Raw genomic sequence first — 20,610 nt, 5'->3', positions numbered from 1 at the left:
AGAATGTTAAATTTGCCCTTGTTATACTGTTAATGCTTATAAAAATAAGTAAGCAACTTTGTATGCCATTGCTTTTAAGATATTGTTGTAAATGAAGAATATAAAAAATTAAATGTATGGCGGTTTGTGACAATTTTATTTCAACTACGGATGAATGAAGATGTAATGTCTTGATAAGATGTTTTTGGAGCAGCAAATGAGATGTATTTACTAGCTCAATATTTGAGTGACTTGTCTCCAAACAGTGAAATGAGCTGAGCTTTGAACCACTGTGAAAACAGAGCCAAGTTGTACCCTCACCTCTCTCTCTTGCGGGTGTGGAGGTCCTTTTTCATGCTTTTGTTTCATCCCACATGGACTAGTGTGCCCCTTTTGTTGGCCTCCCAGTCCCTGCACGCATAATTAACAGAGGTAAGCTGGTACACCATGCTCCCAGAAACTCACCAGGCACCAGAGGGAGAGCATGCACACGACTAGCATTAGACCATTAGGCACTGGCAGAGAGATTCTAAAATAGCAACAAGGAGCTGGTGGCTAATCTTTTCTTAAGGTTGATGCAGGCTGCTCTCTCCCACTCCCACATTATCCCATTGTTACTATCTTTGCCAGTGATAAGGGTTTAAGGGGAAAAAAATAGTGAATTACTATGGTTTCAGCCACTTAGAGAAAATTAATCCCTTTTATTTGTGGGTCAATACTAAAAGTACTCTTTCCCATTTAAATTATCATTTGCTTAGCATCTTTATAATGTCAAAAATTTGCTATCAAAATCACATTTTCACAGATTAGTTATTTTAATTTGGAGACACTTAAGTAGCAATTCCATTTGAACCGTTTACATATTAGCAGTAGCCTTTTAAAAGGAGATAGTCTTTATTTTTTATTCAAAACTTCCTTTTGCATTATTCTAGTATTTACTTAGATTAATGCTGTTCATAAAGTTCTATCTTATAATATTTACTTTTTTACAAATAGATGAGAAGTGGTTTTGGAAAAAAAGACTAAGAATTTTGAACAATAATTAAATTGTGAGGTCTAGTTGTTCTTTGTGCTAGAAGAGATACTTTTTGTCAAATGGCTGAAACGTGAAGTCTAATAAAATTTATACATTTGGTTTTGTGACTAAGCAAAATTTTACATGTGATCTTAAACACTAGTATTACCTATAACAGTATCAAGTACTGCATATAGTACATGCAAAAAATTGTGTCAACACTTCTTAAAATGGGTAATAATAGTATTTCATTGCTTACTGAAGTAAGAGGGAGTATAAAGCTTACCTTGCTAAAGTCAACAGTGCTGTTTTCTCTGCTCACATCATTTTTATTTTCAACACAGGCTAGAGCAGATTGAGGAGAAACAACCTGACCTGCTAAAAGAGATTGTTATTACAGAATACAGACAGTTACTTACATAATTCTGACATTGATTTAGATATGAATTAAACTAGACTAACATAGGATTCTTAATGGGTTTATGAGGTAAGCATGAGGGCCAATATAAGTAGAACTATAGCAATACAAAGATTTGTATCAGTTACATATAGAAATGGGAGAACTCAGACAAAAGAGAAAGTAAACCAAATTTCAGGTTAAAATTTTCAAGTGATCATTCTCTATGAAGAAAGACTGCCTACAGAAAAATTTAAATCTAATCCTGGTTTTAAAATATCACTGACCTCTAAATTTTATTTATATCACTGATCTCTAAATAATATTGATATTATCTAAATTGTTTCCTCTATATGACAGGACTAATATATTTTATGATTTAAGCTTAGAGTTTAAAAGAATTGAAAGTGTAAAGGTTAAAAAGTGGGGCAAAAGGTGAATATAGTCCAAGGATAAAGCAACATGTTGAGCATATGAAGATTTAATCCCAACCATAGGGTCCCCAAGTACCATCTGGTACAATGTTGCTAGGTCCCACAAGCATGTTGCATATGACCACTATAAAAATGAAAAGAATATTTATTTGAAAATACCTATAATATCTATATTTCTATTATCTATGAAAATAAATTAGCTATATTATTTGACAATAACTTAAAAGAGATTTCCATGTGAGACATTCAGTAGGAAATGCCTTTACCTCACTCAGTGTAAACAGTGTAAATATGACTTTATGGTTGGTCAAGTCTCAGGCACAGACTACTGATATTGGTCTGCATGAAAAAAGTAATATATTTGAATTTTTAGTTTTTTATGAACACTAACTGGTAACCTAATTAATTTTTAGTCTTTACTCAATTTGAGGAAAATTATGGTATTAGTGCACAGTAGAGTAAGAAATGTGATGATTGCTTGTAACAAAGGACAAAACCATCGTTGCAGTCAAAACTCATCTGAAATCTACCCATGTTTAAAAATTGATGGAGAAAAATTAATGGTGCTTGCTTGCATCTCTTCTTTAAACTCTCCTTGGACTTATACATAACAATCTGTGAAATGCGAGGTGACAACTGACTTTCACAAAACAAACTACACGATTATCAGAATTTGGTGAATCTGAAATACTACTTGCATACACAGTATATTTTGGACATTTGAAATATTCTCTCTTTAGATATAACTCTTTTTGGTTTTTGGGCCACACCGGTGACACTCAGGGGTTACTCCTGGCTATGCGCTCAGAAATCACTCCTGGCTTGGGGGACCATATAGGACACCGGAGGATCTAACCGCGATGAGGTCCCTCCTAGGTTAGCCTTTGCAACGCAGATGCCTTAACACTAGCGCCACTGCTCCAACCCCAAAGACAATGATATTTTTTTGGTTTTTGGGTGACATCCAGCAGTGCTCAGGGAATATTCCTTGTTCTATGCTCAGAAATTGCACATGGCAGGCTCGGGGGACCATACGGGATGCCAGTATTCGAACCACCATCCTTCTGTATGCAAGGCAAATGCCCTACCTCCATGCTATTTCTCCAGCCCCTATAACTATTTTGCATAAATTCTAACTTTATTGAAAAGTCAGTATTAGACACACCTCCAATTTCTATAATCTGTACTTAATTGAATTTCTCTAAACTATTAGCATATATACACATTTTTTTAAATTATCTTTTAAAATTTCATATTTTTGGAAACCTAAAATATATAAAATGTGACTAAAATTTTTGTTCAAATTATACTATAATTTTCCTGTGGCATTGAAGAAACATTTATTGTTTCAAAAACATATTTCTTAGTTTATATTTGTTGTACTGTCAAAATCGAATGAGCTTCAAATTACTCTGAAATTTAAATATTTCTCCACTTTTACTGAATAAAGTATAATAAAACATTCGGTAGAGAGTTAAATTATAATTTTTAAAGCAAAGCCATCCCAAACCATGTACACAAATTCTAATTATAGCATATCCCAAGCAACATATAAGCTAGAAAAAGACAGATTTAAGCTGCATCAGTTATTTTTATTCTCCCATTTCTAATTGCAATGTGCAGCTATGACTGTGAACTGTTCATTAGCAGCCATTTAATTTATCATTCTCAAAATAATAAGTGTAATATTTAAAAACCTTTTACATAATGCATTTCTGTTCTAACAGATGTCTTCAATCACCAGTTTCACATCATTTATCCATATTTTCATAAGTTACAAAATTACATTTAAACCTAACTTTACTGAATATTTTGTTAGGTTGAGTAGCTCAAAGTATTGAAAAATTGACATTAAATTAAAATTCAAAGTATGGAGAAATTATACAGGAAAATATGCGCTTTCTTGTAATGATATGTTTTGTGTACTATTAAAGTACGTAAAAATATTTAATCAACAACATACAAAAGAAGAGTCAACCCAAAGTAAATTACTAATTTTTAAAGAGACTGAATTGAAGAGAAACATGATATGACTTCAAATTTGAAGAAATTGAATAGCATGTTTTATGTACATAATAAAAATAGAATTACTGCATTAATTACCTTCAATTCATGCAATGCATTTTAAACATTGGTATTCACACATCTTCATATTATTCATATTTTTGCGAAATCACAGGAATTATAGTCTACAGAACTACTGGATATCTTATGAATTGATTTTTATAACAGTTAACTATAATCGTTGTTTATAAATTATTTATTTTTATTTAATTTTATATTTTTTCTTTTATTTGGAGGGCCGCACTCATCAGTGTTCAGGAATTACTTTTGGATCTGTACTCAATGACTATTATTGGTAGTACTAGAGATACCATATACAATGCTTGGAGTTAAAACCCATTCAGAAAGTTTTGTACTATCTCTTGGCTCTTAAGCACGTATTTCTTTAGGCTATTTCAATTATCATTATTATTATTATTATTATTATTATTATTATTATTATTATTATTATTATATACCAGACGAAAATAATATAATGAAATTCAAAATGACTTTCATTAACTTAATGCTACATACCAAAAATCAGTAAATTTAGGTTCTGCAAAGACATTCTTATTTTCTTATAGAGTCTAAAACAATAGCAATCTTGGGGCCGGAGAGATAGCATAGAGGTAAGGCATTTGCCTTGTGTGCAGAAGGTCGGTGGTTCAAATCCCGGCATCCCATATGGTCCCCTGGGCCTGCCAGGAGTGATTTCTGAGCATAGAGCCAGTAGTAACCCGAGTGCTGCCAGGTGTGAACCCAAAAAAAGCCAAAAAAATGACAAACTTCATGTAGAACATTTCATTTCAACCAGAAATGAATGTCTTTCATTTCCAAAAAGAATAAAAAAGAATTTGTCAATTTATCTCTCTCACAGACAAAATAATATTTGCCTGGAATTTACCACTCATATATGTGTAGAAGTTTTATGCATGCTCATTGGTTATGATAGTTTTTTCTAATCAGTATGTCACTATACCTGTGAGCAAAAATATTTTGCTCATTATTTTTTTTTGCATAAAACTAATTTTCTCTATTTTATTTATTTCTGGAGTCCTCAAAGACTGATCAGTGGTTCAGGGGCCACTAACAGCAATATGCAATCAATTAGGCCAGAAGGTTCAAAGGATCTGATGTTCAGAGTACTTCCAAAGCCATATCTAGTGTTGCTGGGGATAGGCCAAGTGATGTTTGGAATATCCCACACAAGAAAAACACATTATCCTCACCTACGTACTATCTCTCCAGCCCTCAACTTTCATATTTTACCTTTACTTTCACACTGGTAACTGACCATATTTTAAATATATTCCATAAGTGATGTCATTATAATGTTTAATTCTATCTATTAAAGCTAAATAATTTTGAGGTATCAAGATTGCTATTCCTTAAAAAAAGTATATTTAATAACAAAATAACCTTATTACACTTCAGGTAATTATTTAACAACTATTTAGTGGGCACAATTAGTATTTCCTGGGAAGTATCCATAAATATTAAAATGTAAATATCTGAGATATAAGCATATGAGAAATATAACATCTTCCTTAGGTATTTATTACAATTGTTTCCCAAGCTTTTAAACACAAATAGTTATCAACTTAAATCCAAATTTCTAATATTTGTAATAGTTATTATTAATTTAAGTGCATATTATATAGCACTCATATTAGTCATTGAATTTTCCTTGAGTACAGAACTTTTTTCTCTGGACCTCTTTGCAGAAATCATATGTAAGTCAGATAAAAAGCTGTTGTAGACCATCTGCTTTTCTAAGGGAAAGAATAGAAGAAAATTATGAGTAATTTAGGCGGCTAGAAAACAAGTTTGCTTTTCTTTTTTTTGAAACTGTAGTTTTTCACTATGTTGTGAAATGAATAATCATTATAAAGTAATCATCATAATGTGTAGAGAAGAATGTGAGCTTACATCAAAAATATATAATGATCTAAGTTATTCCACTAAATTATTTATTATTAAAATACAAATGTAAATAGTTGTCAAACAATCTACTAAGTATTTTATTGACTCATTTTTCTTTTATAATAGCTTTCATATTTAAATAAATCACGTATATCATTATTGGGAAATGACATTTTTTAAATTTCTGCGTGGCCAAATTCAAATCAATAGAAGAAATATATATAGATTAAACATATTACTATTTTCTACTTTTTAAATTTACTGAAAATAATGTCTAATAGAAGGAAACTGGGATGAAGACATAAGGTACATAATTATTAACCTAGAGACCAAGCTGGTTTACACTACCTCAGAAACCTTCAACGCATTTAGAGTACCCAAAGGTTAGGAGATGAGGGAGGTACAGAGATGAGATGAGCCTGTTAGAGACAGACACAAGACAGCAAAATAAAGAAATATAAAGATGAATGACAAAATTACATACATGTGCAACAATACATTTATTCATGGAAATAGAAAATATGAAGAAAGGCTAAATATTTAGAAAGTGTTGATTAGGTGATCTATATTAAAACATGAAAATATGTATATAATTAAATTTGGAGAAAAATAGTATGCCTGAAAATAATCCATGTATTATGAGAAATTACTAATTTAAATACACACAGAAATATTTTTGCTGTTAAAAGTCTTTAAATTCCAAAACAAATTAAAATATAGCCTTTATGATTCAATGGCTGCATCAACAATGTCACCTTGAGTTTTTTTTATTATAGTAGAAAAATACCTTTATCATACAATATCAAATAATATAATTTTATGAATCTTTAAAGGCATATATTATATAGTTATAAAAATAATTGTTCTAATTTTTTTCTTTGTAGAAAAAAAATTTCTTTTCTTTTCTCCTAACTAGAACACTACCATTATGAAGGAGTTAGTTTTTATATTTCTAGTATTTTATGACACCTCAGTATTTTAAAAACAAGACAACCTTTAAATATTTAAACATACACACAAACACTGCATCTAAAAATAAAATCACATTTAAAAGAAATGATTATAAAACAAACTGATCTCCAGGGTAATAAAAACTTATTCACAATACACTTAAGATATAAATAAAACTTATTCACAATACATACATGAACATTAAGGAATGAAATAAAGGATCAATCTCAAATTAATATTAGGATCCTTTTTTGGAGGAGTACACCCAGCAGTGATCAGGGGTACTGGCTTTGTATCAGGAATTCCATAAGTCCCCGGGAAGAACATAGGATGCTGCAGATCAAATCCAGGCAGTCACATGAAAACAAACATCCTACCCCCTGTACTACTGCTCTGACTCCTAGAATCTATTCTTATTCAATTAATAGGAAATCCATATTCTCAAATATAAGTCTTTTATAGTCATTAGCTTTAAGAGTAAAATAAAAAACCATACTTTGTTTGAACTTATTTTTAAGATTCTAAATAAAGTTATAACTGGAAAGTACTAAGATAAAGAAAGAGAAAACATCTGAAGAAATTTCAGTAAAGAACAAAAACTAAATGAAGTTACCCACAATTAAGGGAGCTAAGTTTCTGATTTTTTAATATAAAATTTGTCCACAAGGATAATAATATTTTACATTATATTTTAAATCGTATTTCTTCTAGTATAATTGAATATATGACCCAAAATAATAAAGATTGATATTTTTCTAGATTATTTAATACAAGTCTTTAATTTTTTTAAAAAAAATTCTTCTATTCCCTCTGGCTTGTTAAAGACTTCTTTACATGTTTACTTTTACTACTTCTCACCCATACCCTTTTCAATGTTCTAATGTTAAAGAAAATATTATTTTTCTATTACTTTTGCTGTTGTTTTGCCAAATGTAACTGTCACTTTTATTGAAACATCAGAATCAGACATTTAATTCTCACAGTTTTGATGCTTAATGAAAAGTGAAAGTTAAACACAGCATGGTAGCATTAAAAACGCATGGTGAATCCATAGCATCATGAATCTTAGCCCTTAAGAGAATGTGTAGAATATAAAAATAAAGCTAGTGCATTTGAAGGTGAGACAGAAAGATTACCACAAATCACTAATATATAATAAAAGTGATAAATAATGTGGACTAGGGAGGAGAGAAGCAAAGAATTATTCTTTTAATAAACAATCTATAAAAAAGAGAGATTTTAATTCAAAATACAATTTCAATGTTTAATTCTACCATAATACTACCATTAGTATTTTTGTGCTAAAGAAACAAGTCAATAAAGGAAGCAGAAGCCTTATTCTGTATGGCTCCATTAGATTTCTTTACATAACCATCAATTCCTTTTCAAGGCAATTTCAACTGCTTCATCTCCAAAAATAAAGTGTGTCATTTCACAAGAGAAAGTTTATTTGAACCATTATATTTGGGAAGGAAATGTTCTGATTCAATATTTTTTTGCATCTTTATGTTATTTAAATCCTATTCTAGAACTTTATAAGAAAATAATGTTTTTTTTTGTTATTTTTTGTTTATAGTACTTAAGGGAATTTTAAAAATATTTAGGACATTATTTCTAAAATAAATTTATTTTAAATAGAGATGTCTTAAACCTTGTTTGCATTTCTTTGCACTAATATATAGACTTGAACTCTTTTATATTTTGAAGCAGAATGTCAAATTTATATTGGCTATTAATTTTTATCTTTATACAGAGTTGGTCGATTATTTTAGTTCCAAAATAGACTAAGAATCTTAGTAAGAAAGGTCTTTCACACTTTACACCCACATCTGGGTAAGAAATTTGTTTTTAAATTGGTTAAGACTATGAGTATTTTCAGGATTTTCAATACATAGCTGTGTCACAACCATATTTTCTAAGCCTAGGTTAATGTCCAGCAGAGCTCTAATCTGCCCCTCCTCACCCTGAAACCCCATGTAGTCACACATCTGCAAACCTGGAAACCCCATTTTTCTGTCCTGCTGTCATATCTTGCTCCTTATTCAGGGATTTACCCATCTCACGTCCCCCTATTCTTTAAATGCTAAACCACTCCTATTTCTTAAACTTTCTATCTTAGTTAACTCCATGAAGTAACTAGTTAACAATCTCCTTGTCATACTCAAATAACATATCATGTTAAGAAAAATAACCTGAACAGATGTATTATTAGTAGGAAATGTCTGCTATAAACAATTCAACAAATCAGTTCTTAAGAAACTGGAGATCTAAACTTTACCTTTAATACTGAAAAAAAAAAACTTGAAAACAATGGGAAATCTGAGGAACTCAGCAGCATTTAAAGCTAGTGGGACCAAAACTGAGGTAAATCTGCAAGCTCATTAAAAAATTTGAGTCTGGTTTATGAGGACCTAAAATCAACACTCAACAGCACTTAAGAAATTAAGCAAGTGCTTGCAGTGAAATTAAGAGTCACTAGCAAGAACACACAAGTAATCCCAAGTAGCAGAATCCTATAGGGAGAGAACTGTATTAGACAAACTTGAAGACAAAACACTAACCAACATTGATAAGAAATTTAAAAAAGAAAATAGAAGCAGAGGGATGGAAGAAAATCTAAGGAACTTCATAAGCAAAGACAAGGAGTATAATCTCCAAGTAAGAAAAACTCTAGATGAGGAAAAAATAAGAAGAATAAGTGGTGGGAGAGATAATAGATAAGAACTTTCCCCACTCTAAAGAGTGAAGTAGCTGTACAAATTCAAGTGTCCAAAAGAATGAGTAGCGGGGCTGGAGAGATAGAATGGAGGTAGGGCATTTGCCTTGCATGCAGTAGGACTGTGGTTTGAATCCCTGCATCCCATATGGTCCCCCGAGCCTGCCAGGGCAATTTCTGAGTGTAGAGCTAGGAATAACTCCTGAGCACTGCTGGGTGTGACACAAAGAAAACAAACAAACAAAAAGAGGGAGTACCAAACAAAGTAGACTCAAACAGAATGGGCTGGAGAGATAGAACACTGGTAGGGCATTTGCCTTGATTGCGGCAGATCCAGGATAATACCAAGACATATCGTAATCAAAATAATCAATGCTAGTGAAAGACATGAACTTCTTAAAAGAGCAGTAGAAAAGAAAAGCCTTAATTATAAAGGAAATAGCATAAAAAATCACAACAGATCACCTACATGAAGTAGTACAGGTAAGAAAAAAGTGAAATGACAAAAATTACTGAATAAAAGAAACTTTCAACCTAGAGTCTACTACCCTAAAAGTTATCATTTAAATTAGAAGAAGGAATAATTTAAATTGGAAGAAGAATATTCTCAGACAAATAAGAACTGGAAAAAATGTGATATACAAAGTGAATCTGAATGAAATACTTAAAAGCCACTTACATAAATCAATAAAGTCAATTGTAGAAGCAACAACACTACACAGTAAAATGGAAACACAACTTTTTAAATCTATGATATTCTTGAATGTCAATGCACTATAATCTCACAACAAAAGACACAGAAGGGTGGGATAAATCAGGAAACAAAATTCATTCATTGTTGCTTATTGCAAATACATCTAAAATTACAAGCATAGACTCAGGCATTTAGTAAAATGATGCAAGCTAGTGGAAAATAATAAAAGCTAAAACAGCCATACTTATACCAAATTGTGTTCAATTGAAAAGAAGTAATTAACAGTTGGATACTAAAAGATCCTGGTAACAGACAAGAATTGCTATCTTAAATCATCATAAACACACCAAATGTTGGGTCCACAAAGTTTGTAAGACATGTCCTCAAAAATCTAAATAAATATATGTATGTAATCATAATTGTATTGGAAGATTTCAACACACCACTGTTAACACTAGATAAATACAATAAGTAGAATTGAGTAAAGACACAAGAGCTCTAAATTAGAAACTAGAAGAGCTTGCACAGAGCTTTATACAGAGCCATCCATTCTCAAAAAACTGAAAACACAATTTTCTCTAATACACAGGAAACATAATCTAGGATAAATTACATTACACTAATATCCAAAACTGAGAGAGGTATCACCAAAAAAAGAAGAAGAAGAAGAAGAAGAAGAAGAAGAAGAAGAAGAAGAAGAAGAAGAAGAAGAAGAAGAAGAAGAAGAAGAAGAAGAAGAAGAAGAAAGAAGAAAAATTCAGACCAATCTCTTTGCTGAACATAAATGCAAATATCTTCTCCAAAATCTTAACAAACTTTCCAACAGTGCATCAAAAAATCATACACCATGACCAAGTGGGATTCATTTTAAGGGTGCAAGGATTGTTCAATGTAAATTCAAATTTATATAGTTCAAATTCAAATTGTTCAAATAAATTAATTTAGTACACTAATCAGTAAAAGAAAATATATTAATTAAAAAAATTTAATACCTACTCCTGATTAAAAAAATATCCCCAGTAAAATAGTTGAAAAGAATCTTATTCAAGTGTAAAAGTTATCTATTACAATCTAAATATTATTCTTAATAATAGACATTATTCTTAATAGTAAAATTGAAAGCAATACCACTGAAATCAGGCACAAGGCAAGGATATTTATTTTTATTCAATATAGATTAGAAGTCCTAGTAGCAGTAATCAGGCAAGTAAAGGAAATCAATGGGATCCAATTAGAAAATAAAGGATCAAATTACCTCAATTTGCAGATGGCATGATGATATACATTGAAGATCATTTACTTTAAAGAGTAAATAAAATTCTCCTATAAATAATAAACCTGTACAGCAAAGTGGGCAGCTACAAAGTCAATTCAAAATGATTCCTGCATTCTTATATATAAATGATAATCAGAGGAGATCAAAAGAGTCTATCCGATTTAAAGTAGTGTCTCAGAATATTAAATACTTAGGAGTTAACAAAGGAGGTGAGATGCGCATGCCATGAAAACCTCAAAACACTTAAGAAATAAACTGAAGACCTTATAAAATGGAAAAAAAAATTCTATGCTCATGGATTGGAAGAATCAATATTGTCAAAATGACCATAGCTAAGCTACTATAAAAACTCAACACAGGGGCCAGAGAGATAGCATGGAGGTAAGGCATTTGCCTTTCATGCAGGAGGTCATCGGTTCGAATCCCGGCGCCCCATATGGTCCCCCGTGCCTGCCAGGAGCAATTTCTGAGCCTGGAGCCAGGAATAACCCCTGAGCACTGCCGGGTGTGACCCAAAAACCACAAAAAAAAAAAAAAAAAAAAAAAAAAAACTCAACACAAATCCTATCCAAATTCAAACAATATTCTTTAAGGTTTTAAAAGTCAATTATGAAGTTTCTGTGAAATCATAAGAGTCCAGATAATCAAAACTATTTATACTGAAATATAAAAAACAAGGAGGCATCTCATACATAACTTGAAGAATACTATAAAATCATTGTGACCAAAATTGTATGTTACTGAATAAATCAAGTTAGATGGCTACAATAACTATCATGTCAATATTAATGAGTGATAGAAGTAGAATGCCTATCTCAAATAAAGGGAGGAGGTGGGGAAGGAGGGAGATAGGGTCATTGGTGGTGAGACTGTTGCACTCGTGAAGGGTTATTTTTATGACTAAAACCAACTACAATCATATATGTAATCATGATGCTTAAATAAAGAAAAAGAAGAATATCCAATAACAACCCACCATATAACCAGATAATATTTTACAAAGGAGCTGAGAGCAGCAAATGGATAAAGATAATTTCTTCAACAAATGGTGTTGGGAGAATTGAATAACCACATGTAGGAAATTAAAGCTTGCTCCATATCTCACACCTTACACAAATGTCAATTCAAAGTAGATCAAAGACTTTGATATAAATTTACTATATAAAGTTGAGGGAAATATAGCTAGAATACTCTAAGACTAGACCTGGCAGGAGTCTTCAATGATGTGATGCCATTGGCAAAGCCTATATAATCAAAACAACAAAAAAGTGGGACTATATCAAACTAAAAAGATTCTTGGTTAGGGCATTTTCCTCACACTCAACCTATCTGAGTTGAATCATTAGCATCCCATAAGGTTCCCAAACCTCCCAGGAATAATTTCTGAGCACAGAGCAAAAAGTGACTTCTGAGTGCCACCAGGTGTGGCCCAAAGCATAAAAAAAAAAGTTTCAGTATGGCAAAAGATACATGGGTTAAAATAGCTGAATGGAAGAAAATATTTGCATTCAACATATTAGATGAAGGGTTGATTTCCAGAATGGAAAGTACTCACAAAGATTAACAAAAAAGAATATCTTAAAAATTCCATCCCAAAAAATGAGGAGAGGAAATGAACAGACACTTTTCTGAGAAAGAGTGAGAGGTGGAAAACAGGCACATGTAAAATGCTCATCATCACTATCATAAAATCACAATGAAGATAAAATATCATCGTACACCTGTGAGAACAAAACATATCAAAATTACTGAGATGTGGTGAAAAAGTAACAATCATCTATTGCTGGTCGAATGTTACCTGGTTCAACTCCTTTGGAAAACCATCTGAAAGGATCTCAGTAAACTTAGTATTAAATTGCCATACGACTCATCATTTCTACTTTGGAGTAGCTATCAGAGGGACAGAATAATATCCATTCAAAAAGGACATATATGCACACCATTACTAATTACAACATTCAGTACAAAAGCTAAGATTTGGAATCAACCTAGGTAGTCAATGACAGATAAGTAGATCATAAATATATATATATACACAATAAAAACACAGCTACAGGAAAGATAAATTGATGCAATTCTCTGAAATATGGATAGAATTGGAAGGCAAGAGAAGAAGGGTAAGTACAGGATGGTATCACATGTTTAGAATAACTGCATGAAGGAATGCAATGGTTTAATGGAAGGTGCCTAGATTATCCTTGGCCCCAGAGTACCAGGAGAAGAAAAGAGAATGGGGGAAGAGGAGAAAAGAAGAGAAGCAACAAGGATAAGGAGTCAAGGGAATCCGGTACATTGGTTGTGTTAAGAAAATATAGAACTAAATATCCAAATCACAGAGTCAACAACATTGAAATATGAGACCATAATTTCAGGGTATTAGAGATTTATGGGAGGCAATAGGAGCATTGGTGGAGGGAAGTTGACACTGGTAATAGTATCAATGCTGAAATATTTAAGTCTAAAACTCAACTACAACTAACTGAATTACCGTGCTTTAATAAAATAAATATATTTTTTTTAATTCTCAACACATAATTATGCAAAGTGTGTGAGGAAGCAAGACAGAGTCATAAGAGGGTGGCATAAGCCTACGTCTAGTAAACCTCTTCTGACAACAATATTCAATTGGATATACGAATCTTATTAGAAATGTTCCCAAGTTTTTTTCTAATGTATGCTACAATAGGGTCCATATGTGTTCAGATAAAAGCTGATGTACAGATGGTGACAGAATCACTTCTGAACTACTCATATTCTAACTTTTAGAGAAACTAAGCATTTGCCTGAGTAAGACAAAAAGCAGAAAACTTTGTTTCTGTGAAGTCTATTTGTAGCTTTGTGATTTATGTCTATAATTCTCGTATCTTTTGTAGTGAAGCAATAGCAAATAGTTTGTCAAGTTTACAGCTAATTTCAATAAATTATCTATCCAGTAAAAACAATATCTTTTTCCCTCTAAAACCCAAACATGACTAAATTATTTTGTAATACACATTATCATAAAAATTGAGGTATAAATTATAGCTAGTTGATGATAAAAGATCTTTAATGTTTGCTTATAGATATTTATTTTATTGTTAAATTTCCAGAAAAAACTGTTCTGAAATGAAAACAGTAGCTTATTTTTATAAAATGTTTATTTCATTAAGCATTAGCTCTGGTTCATGTAAATATTTGATTAAGGTTTTTGAAATTATACCATTTTATACTATAATAAAATCAGTATATAGATTAATTTATTTGCTTAATATCATCCTACCAAATAAATATTAGTAATTTTATAAGAATATAATATTAATAATAACAGATCTCATAAATTTTAAAATGTTTGTCATTTTATTTAACTTTATCGATTGATTTGTTGGTTGGTTTGGGGCTACACCCAGCGGTGCTCAGGAATTACTCCCTGCTTCTGCACTCAGAAATCACACCTGGTAGGCAGGGGCACCATATGGGATGCCGGGAATCGAACCAGGTCCCTCCTGGGTCAGCCTCATGCAAGGCAAATGCCCTACCACTGTGCTATCTCTCCAGCTTATATATTGCATTTTTATGTTTAATATATTTTAAGAAAATTATCATGTAGAATGTAAGTATATTTTAAAACTGTTATAATTCAAATCAAGCAATATTTCTCAAAATGTTCAGAACCTATAAATACAAGTTGATATAAATTATAAAATGCTTATGATATATTCACTGAGCTTAATATATTCACAATTGCAGACTCATAATGAAAATGACTTTCATTGTGATTTAAGTCTTTTAAAACCTAAAGAACTTTTCAAAAATTATTCGGCCATTAATAACTGATTCTATGTTCTTAGATAATAGTAATAACTTCAGAATTTGTTGAAGCATTTTCTATTAAATTGCATGTATTGTATTTAATCAGATGAAATTGGTTTTAAAATGTCTTCTGGAGGAAACTCATTTTCATATATTTATATGTAAAATTTTTCTGAAATCTCTAAAAATAGAAGTGAAACTACATTAAGACATTACAAAATATCAATACATATACTTCAGTCTATTTGTGAAAATTTGTATCATTATTATCAAGCATGTGAAAATACTTTTTTATTTTTTATTTTAGAATAGGGAACTTTTGTTGGTAGAAATTTAACACATTTATGTAATCTTCATTATAAATTTATTTTGAAAATGATAGCAAGAGATCTTAAGCAATTTCTTATGTAAATGATAATGGGACAAATTTTTGCAAGGGAAGAAGAAAACATAGATATAATAAAAACACTCTAAAGATCATACCATAGGTATTCATGATTGCTAGAAAGCAAATCTTTGTTGGTAAGCAAAGATGTTGTTAAATGCGGGGCCTCACTCACGAGCATTGAAGATGCAACATTACCAATAGCAACGGACCCATAAACTGAAAATCAAGCTAATGTAATCAGTATAGTTAATAAAGTTTGTTCACTATGAAAAACATAAAACCAATTTTTTCCACAAACACAAAATGTTATCGCTTATTATTTGTTTTAAAAGACCATTTCTGGCATTGTTTTTAACCTTGTTGTATATGCAAACCAGCAGCTTTCCACACACAAGCAGCTGAAAACCACTGATCTATAGCATAATCGAAGTGTTACATTACATTGTCAAGGAATTACAAAAGGTTAGGTTCTTGCTTGGGATGCAACCGATGCTTAATTAATTTTGCTACTTTTAAGTCCATAGCTACTTAACAGATAAACATTTATCTTACATACTTAAGTTGTCTTTTACTAAAACTTAAATTCTCTACTAAAATTTGATGCTAACGATTAAAAATAATTCTGTCTATGAAAAGAAAATCCTAAAAATACTATTGATTTCATTATGTCATACTCAAAATATTGTAAAGGGTCCAGAAGCACTTCAGTAATTCAGAGATCTATCATAGGCAAATACAGTAAAGAGAGAGTTTACCGTTTTTATCCATAGAATTTGGTTCTGATTGTTTCTTGCCAATATCAGCAAAGGAGCGAACAATGGGAATTCTGTTTGTGAGTTTTTTCTGATTTTGGTGATGATGCTGCTTCATCAGTGCCTCGTGGACTCTATGGCGCACATCCTCATTAAGCTGGCCTGAGCTCACTTGTTGGTCAAGGACCATATCTGAAGAGGTAAGGCAGGAAGATTAACTTGGCATTCATACTGTTAGTCATTAGTGAGCCACTGACTCTATGTATGACTATATAATACTTCATAATTAAATAGAAACGATTCCTTTAAAGATCTCTAAATATGATCTTATAAACATTTTATTTTATTTTGTAGGAAAATTGCTCAAATAAAAATGGATAACTTTTTTATTACAAAAAATCCCAATTTGATATACTAATCTTACAAAATGTTTATGCATTTAACTTTATAAGAACAATATCTCAAATAGAAGCCATTTGGATAATTTCTAAAATAAAAACCTAGAAAAACCAAACAAAACTACCAATAATGATGAATTGTATTGTCTCATATAATAGAAACAAAAAGTTATACTGATTCAAGTTCTATATTTTCTCTGTGATTCTGTCATCTTCCTCCTATTCTTAATTCAAACTAAAAACATAAAATATAAGTTTTAATTTCAGGATGATTTTCCTTAAAGTCAAAGTTAAAGGCCAAAAAGAAATATTTAAAAAGAATTTAATTGTAATCTTTGGTTTTGTGAGTTTCTCTTAAAAGAAAATCTCCCTTTGCCATGCTCAGAAACAAACTCTCCTACAATCAATTGCCAAGCCAGGGAGATAAGATTATCAAAAATCTCTTAGACTAATAAAAAAAATGTACCTTTATTTTAACTCAGTTATCTAAAGCAAAAGTTAAGAAACTTTTTCTATGGATTAGATAATATATATTTTAACCTTCTGGTCCATATGATCTTGTAGAAACTACTTAATACTACATTTAAAGCTTAAGCTTAATGTTTTAATAGCAACAGAAATAGGAATGAGCATAGCTGTGTTTTAATAAAATATATTTATGAAAATTGAAATTATAATTCCATATAATTTCATGCAACAAATTATTAGTATATTTATCTTTCAATTATGTTAATAAATCAGTAACTGCCTAACTCATGAATTGTACAAAATCAAGCAGTAAACTATTTTTTGACACAGAATAAACTCTGCTTTATCACAAGCAAGTGGTTCTAAAGAAAATAGGTTGAATGAACTTTTAAAGTTAGTCATAACTTTTATTAAAATTACCTAAATCCCTTTCAGTTCTGAAAAGTATATTAGAGAATAATACTTAAATTTATTTCTCAGTTCTTTGGATACCAGTGGTTTACTAATTCTGTATTAATTTGAAAAAAAAAACTCAGTTTCTGTGATTTTACATTAAATTCTTGTTTAAATGGGAAACTATAAAAAAAATATGTATCCTATACCGTATAACATAAGTGGTAAATTAGATTATTAAAGTACCTAATGGATTCTATTATATGAAAATTTCTTCTGAAAGCATGATGTATATTTAATATTTAATATTTTAAAAAGTTAACATTTATTTTGGGATTTTAGGCCACACCTGGAACTGTTTAGGGTTTACTCTTAGTTCTGCACTCAGACTGGGATTGGGGGATCAGACAAGGTGCTGGGACATGAACATGAGCCATCTACATGCAAATCTTGTGCCCTAACTGATGTACTATCACGCAGCCCCAAATTCAGTATTCTAAGCTAAAATCAATCATGTAGTAAGTCATGTAAAAGGGTTATAGTTTTTAATCCTTACTGAAGTACAATTTTTCCAGATTTTGCACTAAAAACCTGCTAAGTCACTAGCCAGTTTTGCTAGAAATATCTTCGTTTGAAACAATTTCCATAAGAGAAATAATATAGAAAACAAAAACACTCTTCTGCTAACGAGCCAAAAATATACACAGTAAATTCCTTTGCAGTATAATAACATCAAATAATATATTACTGACCTAAAAGTTAATCATGTTGCTTAAGAAAACTACAAACTAAGGTGAGATTTAAACATGAAAGATTCACTATTTTCACACTGTTCTTATCACCGCTACATTATATATTAGCATCAACCTTGAAAAGTAGAAAAAGATAATGGACCATAATGGCTCTGGGCTCAGAGTCAAGTTCTACAATCTCAGCATACTGTGATGCCTAAATAATAGAGTCCAGCTTGCCAAAGCACAATGCCAGAATCTGGATAAGAGAAGAAGCAAGAAAAAAAGGATAACTAGGTCAGACTCATCCAGTATTTAAACTGGCTCTGCAAAAACTGTGTAAAAATAGTTCCTCAAGAATGAAAAATTCTTTCTCATTCTAATCAGACAATTATTTTTATCAAGATCAAATCAGTTTGACTACAGAATAAGTCTTTAGTAATTGTAATATTTTATAGATTCTATATAAATATCTGTCCTCTAAAGGTCATCTATTAATATTTTGCTCTTAATGTTTAATGTTAAAATATGCTGAGAAATGTGCACGTATGTTAAGTTTAAATTCTATAGTTTGGTAAGAATTCTGCTATGAGAATCTTTATCTATAGACCAAGGATAATAATAGTAGAGGCATTTTAAAAACACATGATAACTCACACACACTTAAATTAGCATATTATATTAGGTGGAACTATTTGTTTTTCTTTCATTAAGAATATTGTCTTGTAGTGAGTGGATATCTATGAGAAATCATCATCTGTTCATAGTACAATTTGGTTTCAGTTCTAATTTATTCTTAATTCTCATTGAGAGAATTAGATTAAGATCTACACACTACCTAGAAAATATTTTCTTCATATTGATAATTTTGAAGAGATTAACAAGAAACTGCCTATAAAATATATAAATATAATTAGGAAGTAATTTTAAAACAAATAACCTATATGAATATTTTTGTTTGTTTTTTATCTTTACTTAAGCACCATGATTACAAGCATGATTGTAGTTGGATTTCAGTGATAAACTAACATCCACTTTCACCAGTGCAACATTCCCACCACCAATGTTCCCCCTCCCTCCTTTCCAACCCCCCCTGCCTATATTCGAGACAGCATTCTACTTCTCTCACTCATTAAGATTGTCATGATAGTTGTTAGTGGTTATTTCCCTAACTCAGTGGTAGGCAACCTTTTTTTCCCAACTGAGCCAAATCTCGCCAAAACCACAATTGAAATTTATTTTGAGAGCCACATTTTTAAAACCGAAAATACATAGGATGGTACACTGTTTTTAGTTTCAATAAGTTTTTATTGAGAATATTCTGCATGCAAGTATCCGCATGACCCGACTGGAGCTATGTGGAGCTGACAGCCGGAGCTGCACACAGGGCGCGCACTGACAGAGGGAGGCTAGGAGCAGAGTCCTGACTCCTGGAGCAGCCGCCCCCCCGGCACACAGAAGAGCCGCATTAAAAAGTGTAAAGAGGGGCCGGCTGGAGGAGTGAGTGAGGGAATTTCTGTCTCTTTGCGCCGGTGTTTGGGTCGGACCCTTTGGCGGGCCGGATGGAGGAGTGAGTGAGGGAATTTCTGTCTCTTTGCGCCGGTGTCTGGGTCGGACCCTTTCCCCAGGGACCCCGGCTGGCCGGCTGGAGGAGTGAGTGAGGGAATTTCTGTCTCTTAGCGCCGGTGTCTGGGTCGGACCCTTTCCCCAGGGACCCTGGCAGGCCGGCTGGAGGAGTGAGTGAGGGAATTTCTGTCTCTTTGCACCGGTGTTTGGGTCGGACCCTTTGGCGGGCCGGATGGAGGAGTGAGTGAGGGAATTTCTGTCTCTTTGCGCCGGTGTCTGGGTCGGACCCTTTCCCCAGGGACCCCGGCTGGCCGGCTGGAGGAGTGAGTGAGGGAACTTCTGTCTCTTAGCGCCGGTGTCTGGGTCGGACCCTTTCCCTAGGGACCCCGGCGGGCCGGCTGGAGGAGTGAGTGAGGGAATTTCTGTCTCTTTGCGCCGGTGTTTGGGTCGGACCCTTTGGCGGGCCGGCTGGAGGAGTGAGTGAGGGAATTTCTGTCTCTTTGCGCGCGGCATTTGGGACGAACCCTTCCCCAAGGAACCCCTGCGTGCCAGCCAGAGAGGGTTGAGTGACTCCCTTCCCCCAGGTGGGTGACTAGAAAGTCAAGTTGAGCGACCCGAACAGACGGGAGAGATAGGGCCAGCCATCTGGACTCGCAGGGGAACTAGAGCAGTCCACCTCCTTGGACCCTGGAGT

The 20,610-nt window shown here is 32.3% G+C and overlaps 1 protein-coding gene across 1 annotated transcript in view; it reads right to left on the bottom strand.

Moving 5' to 3' along the window:
* The window catches only part of SLC4A10 (solute carrier family 4 member 10), a 337,987-nt gene that overhangs the window by 107,892 nt on the left and 209,485 nt on the right, over positions 1 to 20,610 (bottom strand). Inside the window, 3 exon segments of the mRNA XM_049773345.1 lie at positions 301 to 390; positions 1,281 to 1,369; positions 16,364 to 16,552. Coding sequence (XP_049629302.1) covers positions 301 to 390; positions 1,281 to 1,369; positions 16,364 to 16,552 — 368 coding nt within the window.

Source organism: Suncus etruscus, chromosome 5, assembly GCF_024139225.1.
Source record: "Suncus etruscus isolate mSunEtr1 chromosome 5, mSunEtr1.pri.cur, whole genome shotgun sequence".
Classification (NCBI taxonomy): domain Eukaryota; kingdom Metazoa; phylum Chordata; class Mammalia; order Eulipotyphla; family Soricidae; genus Suncus; species Suncus etruscus.
The sequence above is the reverse complement of the archived record's forward strand: the minus strand, read 5'-3'. Positions and strand labels throughout refer to the sequence as shown.